Raw genomic sequence first — 12,926 nt, forward strand, 5'->3', positions numbered from 1 at the left:
CATAAATTCAATATTTGGATTTAAGTCAAATTATTTTTTGTAAATAATTATTCTGTCTATAAAAAAATTATTTTACTCTTGAACTTTTTATTTATAATATAATTGGTTCCCGCAAAACAAAGGATACAAGCACGTGACTTCAGAGCCGAAAGACGTAACAAACAAAAATAATTACAAACGAAGATACAGTCAAGGACGTAAAGAGATAATATGCAGCACTAGCACCCTATAAAGTGTAAAAGAAAAAAAAAAATTTTTGATTCCTACACCTTGTTTGTATTTTATTATAAACTCCTACACTTTTTTTTTATATTTTAAATTCTTACACTTTTATTTTTCAGTACTTTACGTTTATTTAAAATTTCTATATTTTGTTTATTTAAGAATAAAAATATTGAAAAAAGTGCAAGAACTTATAACAAAATACGAAGAAAACAATCAAAAGGAATAGTTTATCCAACCAAAATTACCAAACCTGCACTCGAGAACTGAGAAGTACAAACCGTAGGAAAGACACACAGACTGGAATGCTTACGAGCTCAAGAAGTTTTGTTGTTCGTTTTTTCCTTTCCCACTTCACATTGTGAACCCACCATGGAGAAGCAGCCTAAAACAGAAATCTTAAAATCCTCGTAACTAAAACTCCAAAACCCACTTCGAAAGATAAAAAAGGTCAACGGAAGCAGAGCAGGGCCTCTCGTTCGCATATCAGTCACTGGAATCAAAGCTTCCGCTGTGGGAGTGGCTGCCATTACGACTGTGCAGGGAGAGGCCCTCCATGTGGGCAGCCAAAGCAGAACCATCCATCTTGTTCTTCTGGAAAAATCTCTCCCTCTCAATGTGCTTTGCAGGTGGGGGAGGAATTGCGACACGAGCATGATTTGCGTTTGGAACTGAATTTACAGCAGGTGAAGAACGAATATCAGCCTCTCGAGATGGCTCCAAAGAGAGTGGTCTTATAAGTGGACGATTCAATCTTTCCTCAAGCACGCTCAAAGGAGGTAACTCGGATGCAGTCTGTTCATTTTCAGGCCTTGCACAAGCCTTTCCTTTGCGTAATCTTCAAGGAATTATCAGAGAGATGAAATTTTCAAAAGCAAGTGTTTAAAAGTCAATAATAACAGCGGGTTTAAAAGAGCAGGTAATGTACCTTCGGAATAACTGTTCAGCCTCCTCTTCCTCTTCGACTGCTTCATGTTCAAGGCGATTAGCAGTTGTTGTAATAGCTCTGCCTGACAGAAGTTCGTCATGCCTAGAAAGAACTTTCTGAAGCTGCTCGTTTAATTCAATTGCTTGAGAAATTATTCTTTCATCACTACAAAAGAAATTTAAAGCAAACGGGCATTACAATCCATCCCTGGAACCGTTTTGAATCCAGAAAGGAGAGGACAGAAGAAATATAAAGGCCTAAAGCACAAAAGAGAAATTTAAGACAGCCTCACCGAGAACTCATCACAAGATGCATTACCCTTTGCTTCTGAAATGAACATTGTTCCACAAGGTCAAGGGTGAACTCATCCCTTGCTCCCTAAAACGACACAACATACTTTCAGATTATCAGCACATGGTGATGTGTCTTTATTCACTGGATCGAAAAATACATTTTAAGAAAATACTACTACATAAGCAACATTTAAAGATTATCATACACCGCTGACAAATTCCTTCCTACAGCAGCTCAACGTCTCAATACTTTTAGATGGTCTACAATCTTGAAGATATCTCCTTGTGTTGTTTTTTAAAATGTAAAAGCCTACTGCTAAACCTTTCGTGACGTTATCGTGAATTTTTACAAAAATGGTGCCGTTAAGGAAAACGTGTCTGGATATTTTCACTACAACTTTAACGAACATCACGCATGTAGGTGTTTGTGTAGAATACTCTCTTTCTTGGTCTGGCAATCTGGCCCAGGATTTACTATGCTGAAATCTTGAATGTTCACCAATGAGTGATACCAGAAGGTCAAGCTCCACATCAGAAATTTCTTATCCGAAAACACTCGTGAGTTTTTCACTTTTATCTTTATTCCTATAGACAAGCTGATAACTTGAGACAAAAATATCGCTCATTATAAGATTATTGCTACCAAACAACTAAACTGTCCATACCAAGGACCCAAAAAACAGATAAAAGAAGTTTAGCCTTTTCACAAAAAAAGTATATAGACGCATGTCAGTGCAATCTTATATTTATTTTAAATCGAGAAAAAAAAATGTGAATCATGTTCTTGGAAGTTGGAATGCCAAATTCTGGTTCCAGCTAAGTAGATTCTTAACGTACCTCAGGATGCTGAGTATCAACAGCATCAAGGACTTCTTTTAGAACTTCAAATGCATTGCTAGCCTTTTGAATAATGCTGCAAAAAATACCTGCAGAATTAAGATATTTCCTCTACCAGAAAAAGATAAGACGATAAGAATACATTTTCTAGGCAGTTCACTAGACCCACATCAATCAATGTCCGTTTTCAATTTATCAATTAGCAGAAAAAGGATCATAATTGGATTTGACCTTTATCTCTTTTTGAGTCATTTTACTTAACCTAAAACAGTACGTTTGGCTATATCGTATTATTTATCCACACTGCCCCTGAAAAAGAAAAACCTTCACATCATAACATATTCGTTTAGATATTTCAGCGGTTTCTTAACCAGATGTGTCTTGAGTGTATAGCGGAAAAATAATGAGAACAACATCCAATATGGCTCCTAAAGATCCAGGGCAACATAAGCATAAACCATAAAGTACATAATAATAAATAAATAAATAAAAGCAAAGTCACCTAGATTCAGGGACATCCTGAGACTCTGCCTGCTGAGCAATCCCTTCAACTCTAGGTGAGTCCTGCTCCCCATTCAGTACGCTCGGTTGAGAACTGGCATGATTTGATTGGACCAGATGAGCACTTTGAGGGAACTGCACACCAGCACTCTGTAAAACATAGACAAATGTAGTAATTGTGTTTAGCTTCAGCATTAGCATTTAAAGGATGTAGAAGAAAATAATATCAACAATGGAAAAAAAAAGTGCTCCCATTTAAATACTTTGCCGAAGGTGAAGGTTGTCTTTAATCTGGGTAACAAGATATTTTAAAAAAAAAAAATTGCATGGCCACGGCCAGAACTGTGCAAAGAAAAAGAAGACTATTTTTAAGTCAGTAAATAAAACATTCCTGCACCCTAAAGTTGGATCATTAAAGGGTAACAAGATATCTGTTGGAACAGTTTTATTAGCAGGAGAGAGAGAGAGCTGGTGGACTAAAGGGTCCTGAAAGTCTCATGTTTAGCATATTAGCAGACCATCTGCCGGATATGGGACAAATAAGCCACTATCAGTTGCCATCAGTATTGCCTCATTTTCAAAAACTAGCAAGATCCTAACAATAAAACATCATAAATAAAACTGTAACCATTTTGATATCATTTGACTCACCATTACCATAATGCAGATCATGTAGTAGATGCAATTTTTGACTCGGACTGATTAATGTGTACTATATCAGTTTCATCTACCTATGATTTCGAGGCCAAAAACACATCTACCTATGATTTCATCTAGGAAAGCAAAAGTTTATATACAACTTTTTTTTTTTTTAATTCTCAGTATCATATTTGTGAAGAACCTCACTTATGTCTTCCCATGCCACCAGCAGCCTAGCTACCATCTGATAGTCAAATTCCAGAATCTACATCAACCGATAAGAATGCTAGAAATTTGTTTTGCATATCTGCACCTACCACCAAATCATAATATGCATGATAATACTGGGGAAACTTTCCAGAAGCACCACCAAGGGATGTTTGTGTGGCATCTAGCAGGAGAAATATCCGCTCTCGTACTGGAAAATCTGACTGCAATTAAAGAAAAAGGACAAAATCATTGCAAGGTTCTAAAAAATATTAAAATCACTGAAGGAAATAGCCTGTTACTGATTAATTCTGACCTTTTTCTTCACAATTTTCACGAGAATGGGAATAATTCCCATATCAATCACTTGCTTATGAATATGATCTCCAATATTGTTCATCAACATTTCCAACAGCTAGAAAATTAACAAAGAAATGGCTTAGTAAGAAATCATAGAGCACGGAAGCATGAAGCATAAACGTTCAGTTGGAGAATCGTCATGTAACCAAGCTTCTCAGGTTCAGTTGTGGCTCAAACTATGTAGCAGTAAACTCTGATTTTTCATAATGTTAGTGTATAGGCAAACTGCTTAGAAAATCCACAAGAAATATGACAACCAAGGGCCTGTTTTGGTAACCCTTAAAAGTACATCCAAACCACATCTGAGATGTGCTTTTGCCAAATCTAATAAATAGTTGAACCTTCCAAATGTACTTTTTTCAAATGTAAACTGAAATTCAAACAGGCACCAAATATATGGAAGTTATTATACTTACCATGACTGCATAAAGTTGAGCATTGGGGCTTTTGCTACTCAGTCTTTTTTTGACAGCCTTAACAACATCTCTGGCTTGCCTTCATGTTCACCAACTATGCAGTTAATAAAGTGGTATTGCTTTGATTATTCTGACACATTAAAGAGCTTATCTATGTTCAAAATCTAGTTAAACACCAGCCAGGACCAGGCACCAGGCAAGTTGAGGTAGTAAACAAAAGTGTTGCTCATCATAGTTAGTATTACAAACTAAGTTAGGCACCAGATATCAGTTGTTTACCATCTTAACCAAAGGCTTCTAATTTAAGAATGTGTTCTGAGAAACAAACAAATTTGAGGAATACATATTTGGGCCCAAGAACTCAGCAACCATTTTGGCATAACATGCTATAATGATCATTTGCAATGGCAAGGATTATCTTTCAATGATAAAATGAACAATCTCAAAACCAATCATAAAAATACGAACAACGTGTATCATTTAGTTTGATGTAATACAATTGGCAATGGCTTCGTAAACACATGCCAGCTATCCATTTCTCTTAGTAATTTTTAAGACACTCATCAATCAGAAAGAAGCAACACGATGCAAAGTGATGAAAACATTGCATGTACCTTTGATCTTGGGCAACTAATTCACAGATTTCAATATTTTTTATCCAATCAATTTCAGCCAGTTTCTCACTTGTTGCAACATTGACGAGCTCTGCAGCCATCTGTCTCCAGATAATCTGAAGATTAATAAAAAAAGTTAGAAGTCACGAAATATTTTAGACGAGGAAACCAGCAAGAAACAAAATGGATGATGGGTATTGCACATCGAGAAGCAAACTTGGGTGGTTTATGAGCTTCTGTCAAAGGGAAGTGAACACAACTTGCAGGAGTTTTTGAAAAAGAGTTATTACTTCATTAACAAACAATACATAACAAAGATCACGCCCAGAACAAATATTTCCCCCCTTTACTTAAGAATACACCATTGTAGACTACTTATCAGTTCAGTTGAGAACCAATACCACATAATCTGAGTTCAAATTTCATCTAATTGTGAAGTGAGCAGTGAAATTGGGGTGTCATATCACGTTAGACTATAAGCGATTATATTTTTTGCTCTCGTTAAGTTGAAGATAGTCGTTCCCGTACATTGCATATACACCAAGTTGCTGTCACAAAATCCTTCGTCATATCTAAAATCACGCTGCATCATACAACAAGTAAATTGACTGTGGTAGAAAAGAGACATACAGTTCTTGGCACACAGGCAGTCCTAAATTGAATGCCAGCATGCAATATTAGCTACCAAAGAATGAAATATGGTTGAGTCACGAACTACCCTGCAACTACCAAAATTCCAAGGCTAGATATTAAGCACTTCACCAAATTTCAAACGTCAACGTAGGGATGTGGCATAAAAGAAGATTAAACAAAAATAAGAATCAGGGATGAAGAAGTCAGTCAAATTCAATTTATATGACAAAAGATAGTCCACTATGTTCTGAGATGAAGATTATTTTGCAGTGTTCGTACTTTCTTCCCTGGTAAGCAAGGATAAACAATTAGGTATCCTTATCAAGCCAATAAAAAATGTAATGTAAACAAAGCTTTTAAACTGGGAGGGAAGAAAGACATTGATCTCAGATCTAAATTAAGACATATCAACAATCCTACAAGAGACATGATTCCAATTAGATATACGAGTTCAGGAGGCTTAATTCCTCAGAAACCAGAAGTTCCGTTCATTACAGGGAGATTTGATTTATGGCCAAATAAGTATCAGAAGATTTGATAGAGAGAAATTTACTGTAAAAACAGAAAACGGAAGACAAGCGAAAACGATGATGTACCTGCAAAGACGGATAAAACGACAGAGACCACGAGAAAGAAGCCGGAGATGCACTGATAAACCCTAAAGAGCTTCAGCATATCAACGGAGAAATGACAAGTAAATGATCAAATGCTGCCCAACCGCAATGAATTCTCTTGCTATATCTTGCTTTTCTTTTCTCTTTTTGGGGCTTGCTTTCAGGGTGCTTTTTCTTTTTCTGAACTTTAACCTTTTTCGAATATGGATTTCTTAATCGGGGAACCAAGTATTTTAGATGTCAGAAACAAATTGTGAGCTTGGAGAACTCCACCAGACAAAGAAGAATACAGATTGCAGAGAGATTGTACAGTTTTGATTAAACATAATACAGAAATATATAATTGAAAACTTGGTTGGAGAGGAATCTAACTAAGGTTGGGTGTTGCAGTTTACTTGTCAAGCAAACAGAAGAAGGGGCACCGCCATGAGTGACTCAAGATGAGGTGTTGATGTGCTGTCCTACTCACTAAAGCTTCTTTTCTAAGCTAAATCTGATATTTATTGTAGAGCCATCCTCGTTCTCATCACACACACCACTGTTCATTGCTTTCCTTTTCAAGCCAACTAGCTGTGAGGATTACAATAGGTGAACCGGTGAAGACAGATTACAGTGAAAAGCCATGCTTCTCTCTTGATGAATATTCAGGCAGAAAAAACTGTGCTTTTTTTAACTGACAAGAAAATAAACTATATCCTAGGTAGGAACAAAATTTTAGGCAGATAACTATATGATTATACAGGAGGGAGAGGATAATACAATCTGTATAGTGTATACTACTGCTAGAAATTCGCGTATAAGGTGTTGGATAAAACTGATTAAGAATTTTTATTAATATTGTCTGAAGAAGAACATCGAAATCAAGCTGCCGGTGATGACGACCAACAGAGAATATAGGTGCAAGCTGGCCAGAAAATTCGCCATGCATTTTTTTTTTTTTTTATGCGTTTGGAAATGAGAAACCCGTTGCCGTGAAAATGTATTTTGTTGGGTGTCCGGGAATAAAGAATCATTAATAAACTGAGGATACCGTTAACAATTACACCCTCCTACTAAAATATAGGATATTAGAAATTAATTCATAATTTTTAAAAAATATTTAATTAAAAATTTAATTTTTTTAAAAAATTTATATCTTTATACTCTCATTAAATACTTTATATAAGTATTTTAGTAATAATAATTAAAATTTTACTATATTATTTTTTTTAAAAGAAATAATAAATGAAATAGGAATATAATTAAAAAATAATTATAAAAATTATTTAATATTCTATACTTTGAATTAAATAAAAATTTTAAGAGATATAATATATTGTTGTATGAGGAGTAATATTTAGCAGTATATTTCTATTGCATTTTTATTAAAAAAATATTAATCATTTAACTCTTGTAGTTTTAATTTAGTTGTAATTCAGTTTCTAAACTTTAACTCATTATAATTTAGTCTTTAAATTTTTAACTTGATTATAAATTAATTCCTGAACTTTGTTTCTTGTAATTTAATTCCTGAAGTTTTAAACTCTTAAATATTTATTCTTATATTTTTAAAAAATAAAATTAAAAGGATTAATTTTTTAAATTTATTACTAATATTTTAAACTATTAAACTTTTTTAATCTTTATAAATATTTAAAATTTTAAACTATTTTTAATTTTTTATAATTTTATTTTTTAAAATATAAAAACTAATATTTAAGAGGTTGATTAAAATTTCAGAGATTAAATAACAAGAAAAAATTTAAAAATTAATTTATAATTAAGTTAAATTTTAGAGATTAAATTATAACGAGTTAAAATTTAGAGAATAAGTTATAATTAAATTAAAATTATAAATATTAAATAATTAATTCTTTTATTAAATTATTGTAAACACGTGTCATGGCTTACAGAGAGACAAGAAGAGCTATGCTATGCCCCCGCAACATATGTTATAAACTTAGCACTATTTTTCATTTATTTGGTCATGCCTTTTCTTCTTACAACATAAAAATGTCCTCAGTTTCGATGTATTTGTCTGGGAATTCAGTTTTTTTTTTTATTTTCTCTGGATTTGAGAAAGCAGATTGATCAATGAACCAATATAACTTAAATCATATTCTTTACCGTTTCACTATTCTTGTGAGGCTGAGTTTTTTTTTTAAAAAAAAAATTCTCTTCATGTTATGCTCCGCTCGGTGCAGTAAAACTGCTTAAGCATATTATGAAGAAAAATAACAATCATACGGGAAAATTAATTGACTTGCCAGAATCACAATAGCAATCGAATCTAAATGAAGAATTTCTTTAAAGATATAATTTGGTACCTCAAACTCGTGTCAGATCAATTAGGAATTTAGGATCGAGGCTGATGAAATCGTGGCCAAGCAAGCCGTGATGCCCAGTCATTTCCACTCACTCAATCTATCATAAAGCAGATATTCCATCTATTTTTAAACATAGAAAAATAATTAATTAATACATTTTAAAAAATTGATTAAGTATAATGATTGTGTCCGAAATTAAATAAAATTACTCCTGTAATTAATAGAACAAAACTTGTTTAGTAAAAATAAGCATTGACTTTAGAAGGAATAATTTAAAAAACATGATGAATATTTTTTAAAATTGTAATTTTTCTTATAAACAGAGAAATGCAGCTATATTAAGTACTTATTGAAAGAGCTTTTATTGCTAATGTAACCTTACCTAACTTCGTCCATAATTAATGAGTAATTGTATAAAAAAAGAAATGCATGATAGTTTATCTTATATTCAAAAATGAAAAAGTACGTTTGTTAGTTTAGTATGCAAAATCTAGAGGGCAAAAAAGGGCAGCGCCATTAATATTAATAATTAATAGTATGCAAATAATAAAATTCAGAGACAAAGTTAAGATTCATATAAATTTTGATTGAAAACACATGATTCCCGGATTTAAATCTCCTGCAATTGGGATTGGTGAATTTAAGTGAAGTTTTATTTTTAAAGTATTTTTCTTCATTTTATTATTTTTTTTATAAAATATAAAATTTTATCTCTCTTTTTCAAAAAGAAAAGCTGCACAAAAATTCATCAATCCCAACTTTAAAGATTTGAAGCCATGACTCCCATACTCTTAAAAAGGGCAAACCGAAAACTTACCCACGAAGGAAAAAAAAAAAGGGAAAAAAAAAAACACACACACACACACATTGATTGCCTTAGCATCCAATGTGGGAGAGCACTGAAGGGTTGGGTCAGCGTGGAGTTCTAGGCCGAACTTGGATTGGGCTTAAATGAAACCACCGTAAAATAAATAAAAGAAAGCGCTTTGAATCTTTGAGGGCGACATGTCACGGCCTTGGAACTCCCTTCCCTTAAACCGTGCCGGCCTTAGCTTGATCCCTCTCTTGATCCTTGCTAAGTCAGCCGAATTCCACAAGTAGGCAAAGAGGCTAAGAGCTAGATGCACAAGTAGAGAGTAAGAGCTTAAGTGAATGAACTTTAAGAGCTTTTACACTAAGCTTGAGTGAGTTACAAATGAGGGATGAGGGGGTATTTATAGGCCTCCCCCTTTCTCTAGAAAATTCCCACCTCCTTAATGGACGGTTGGGATTGATTCGATCTAACGGTGTACATTCTATCTCCAGATAATTCTATAGAAATATCTACAAGAAATATCTTGATAATTACAAGGAGACTACTAGAATGTACAAGAGCAAGATATCTCTAGAATGGTCTGGATGCTTCAAGTGTTTTCTACACTACTCTAGAGATATCTAGGTCTTTCGAGGACATACCGGCGTATTCCAGAAGACTCCGGGGTGTTCTTGATTGTCCTGGATCGTTTCGAAAACTTCTAGAATATCTTAACCTCATGAAAATTCTATCTTCGTCACATTCTCCCCCACCTATTCGAGTGACGTCCTCGTCACGGCATCATCTCTATAAGATCGAAGTAGTTCTTCAAATTGCAAAAGATCTCTTTGAGATTCCCATGTTGCTTCACTCTCTGGCAATCCCTTCCACTTGATCAAGTATTGTGTGTCTGGTGGCACACCTCTTTTCCGCACAACTCGGTGGTTAAGTATTTCTTCAAGTCCTCGATCATATGCTTCAGTGATGGTCGGTGGGGCACGTGATGATGTTCCTCGCGTCGGGTCGTCCTGATCTTCATGATAGGGTTTCAACATGCTAACATGAAAGACAGGATGAATCTTTAAATTAGTAGGGAGATCCAATTTATATGAGACTTTCCCTACCTTCTTGATTACCTTATAAGGACCTTCATATTTGCGAATGAGGCCCTTGTGTACTGATCTGAAGGCTTTGAATTGTTGTGGGAGAAGTTTCACCATTACCATGTCTCCCACTTGGAATTCTATTGCACGCCTCCGTTTGTCTGCAAATTTCTTCATCTTCTTGGCAGCCTTCTCGAGGAATGATCTTGTTTCATCTGCCCGTTCCTGCCAAGACTTAGCCATGTTAAAAGCTCCAGGGCTCTTACCTTTATAGGAGATTGCTAGGGCATGTGGGGTGATCGGTTGTTGTCCCATCACAATCTCAAATGGACTCTTCCCTGTCGCCTCGCTTCTTTGTAAGTTGTAAGAGAACTGAGCCACATCAAGCAACTTAGCCCAGTCCTTTTGATTGGCGCTAACAAAGTGCCGCAAATAGCACTCAAGCAAAGCATTCACCCTCTCAGTTTGCCCATCTGTTTGAGGATGAAAGCTAGTTGAGAAGTGTAGCTCTGTCCCCAATAATTTGAATAGTTCTGTCCACAGCTTTCCTGTGAACCTTGGATCTCTGTCACTAACAATAGTTCTAGGAAGGCCCCAATACTTTACCACATTTTTGAAAAACATCCGAGCCGCTTCCTCAGCCGTGCAGTCTGTCGGGGTAGCTATGAAAGTTGCATATTTGGAGAATCGATCTACTACCACCATGATGGATCCAAATCCTTCTGACTTAGGTAATGCTGAGATGAAGTCTAAGGAAACACTTTCCTATGGTTGGCTCGGTGTAGGTAAGGGTTCGAGTAGTCCTCCAGGCAATTGGTTGTCTAACTTGTCTTGTTGGCATACAAGACAAGTCTTCATATAATGTTCCACATCCTCCCTCATGTGAGGCCAATAATAGGCTGCTTCTAACAAAGCTAAAGTTCGCCTCTGACCGGGGTGACCTGCCCATTTAGAGTCGTGACACTCTTTGATAGCTCCTTCCTTAGGTTTGCCCATTTAGGGACATACATGCGCCTTCCCAGAGTGTAAAGGATGTCATCGTCCACCCAGAATCTCTTAGTCTTTCCCTCTTTTGCTAGTTCCATTAGCTGTGGGCTATAGGATCCTGGGCCATTCCTTCCTTAACCTTTTCGACCAAGTCCCCACTGACTTGGGTTAAGGTTGCCAGTTCTGCTTTTCTACTTAGAGCATCAGCAACAACATTAGCTGCTCCTGGCTTATACTCTAACACATAGTCAAACTCAGCCAAGAAGTCTTGTCATCTTGCTTGCTTTGGCGTCAACTTCTTCTGAGTCTGGAAGTAACTATTAGCCACATTGTCCGTCTTGATGATAAACTTTGCCCCTAGCAAATAATGCCTCTAAGTACGCAAGCAATGAATTATGGCCGTCATCTCCTTTTCTTGGACCGTGTATCGCTTCTCGGTATCATTTAGCTTGCGACTTTCAAAGGCAATAGGATGCCTCTCTTGCATTAGGACACCTCCTATAGCAAAGTTAGAGGCATCAGTATGTACCTCAAAGGTTTTGGAGAAGTCAGGAAGTGTCAACACCGTTCTTCCATGACTGCCGCCTTCAAGTCCTCAAAGGCTCGTTGGCACTCCTCCGTCCAAGTCCAACATTTGTTCTTCTTCAACAACTCTGTGAGAGGGGCGGCTCTTGCCGAGTAGCCTTTGATGAATCGTCGATAATAGTTTACTAATCCCAGGAAGGACCGTAGCTCAGCCACACATGTTGGAGGCTCCCATTCCTTTATAGCTTGTACCTTTTTCTCATCCATCTTAAGGCAGCCATGTGAGATGACATGTCCCAAGAAAGAGACTTCCTCCATAGCAAAAGAGCATTTTTCCTTCTTCACATAAAGCTCATTTTCACGAAGGGTCTTGAACACAATCTGGAGGTGTTCGGCATGTTCCTCCAGTGTGTTGCTATAGACAACAATGTCATCTAAGTACACCACCACGAACCGATCGAGATAAGGATGAAAGATCTTATTCATCAAAGTGCAAAATGTGGCCGGTACATTGGTTAGTCCAAAAGGCATAACTAACCACTCGAAGGACCCATATCGTGTCACACAGGTAGTCTTGGGTTCATCTCCTTCGGCAATTCGAACTTGATGATACCCAGACCTTAGATCCAATTTGGAGAAGTACTTTGCCTTTCCCAGGCGATCAAACAAGTCAGCTATCAAAGGAATAGGATATTTGTTTTTGATAGTTACCTTATTGAGAGCCCGGTAGTCGATGCATAGGCGCAAGGACCCATCCTGCTTCTTTTGGAATAAGACTGGTGCCCCAAAAGGTGCTTTTGATGGTCGGATGAAACCTGCGTTGATCAACTCCTTTAGTTGCTTCCTCAATTCCTCCAACTCAGGTGGTGCCATACGATATGGCGCCATGGCTGGTGGTCGAGTTCCTGGTTCCAACTCGATCTCATGATCCACTTCTCTACGTGGTGG

At 36.2% G+C, this 12,926-nt stretch overlaps 1 protein-coding gene across 3 annotated transcripts; it reads right to left on the reverse strand.

The window, feature by feature from the left end:
- Positions 1-392: 392 nt before the first annotated feature.
- Positions 393-6,949, reverse strand: LOC129320193 (TOM1-like protein 5). 3 transcript variants are annotated; one of them, XM_054965467.1, is made up of 11 exons: positions 6,247-6,948; positions 5,648-5,736; positions 5,018-5,133; positions 4,404-4,482; positions 3,944-4,042; positions 3,738-3,851; positions 2,783-2,931; positions 2,281-2,356; positions 1,443-1,528; positions 1,151-1,315; positions 393-1,060 (listed from the first exon to the last, which is right to left on the reverse strand). In XM_054965467.1, the coding sequence occupies exons 3-11, from the start codon at positions 5,116-5,118 to the stop codon at positions 709-711; spliced, it is 1,221 nt and encodes a 406-aa protein (XP_054821442.1). In that variant the 5' UTR covers positions 5,119-5,133; positions 5,648-5,736; positions 6,247-6,948; the 3' UTR covers positions 393-708. The 3 variants fall into 3 exon arrangements, with proteins under 3 accessions (XP_054821442.1, XP_054821441.1, XP_054821443.1); XM_054965466.1 differs by having other exon boundaries at positions 5,648-5,742; XM_054965468.1 differs by lacking the exon at positions 5,648-5,736 and having other exon boundaries at positions 6,247-6,949.
- Positions 6,950-12,926: the final 5,977 nt, after the last annotated feature.

Source organism: Prosopis cineraria, unplaced genomic scaffold (genome assembly GCF_029017545.1).
Source record: "Prosopis cineraria cultivar Desert tree isolate PC_DT_omini unplaced genomic scaffold, ASM2901754v1 PC9, whole genome shotgun sequence".
Lineage (NCBI taxonomy): Eukaryota > Viridiplantae > Streptophyta > Magnoliopsida > Fabales > Fabaceae > Prosopis > Prosopis cineraria.

Excerpts from the sequence above, each read along its gene's own strand:
- LOC129320193 (XM_054965468.1), bottom strand. The coding sequence starts at position 5,118 with ATGGCTGCAGAGCTCGTCAATGTTGCAACAAGTGAGAAACTGGCTGAA. Across the intron at positions 4,483-5,017 it reads TTAGTTGCCCAAGATCAAAG|GCAAGCCAGAGATGTTGTTA; the intron begins GTACATGCAATG and ends GTGAACATGAAG. Across the intron at positions 2,357-2,782 it reads CAGGATGTCCCTGAATCTAG|CATTATTCAAAAGGCTAGCA; the intron begins GTGACTTTGCTT and ends TATTTTTTGCAG.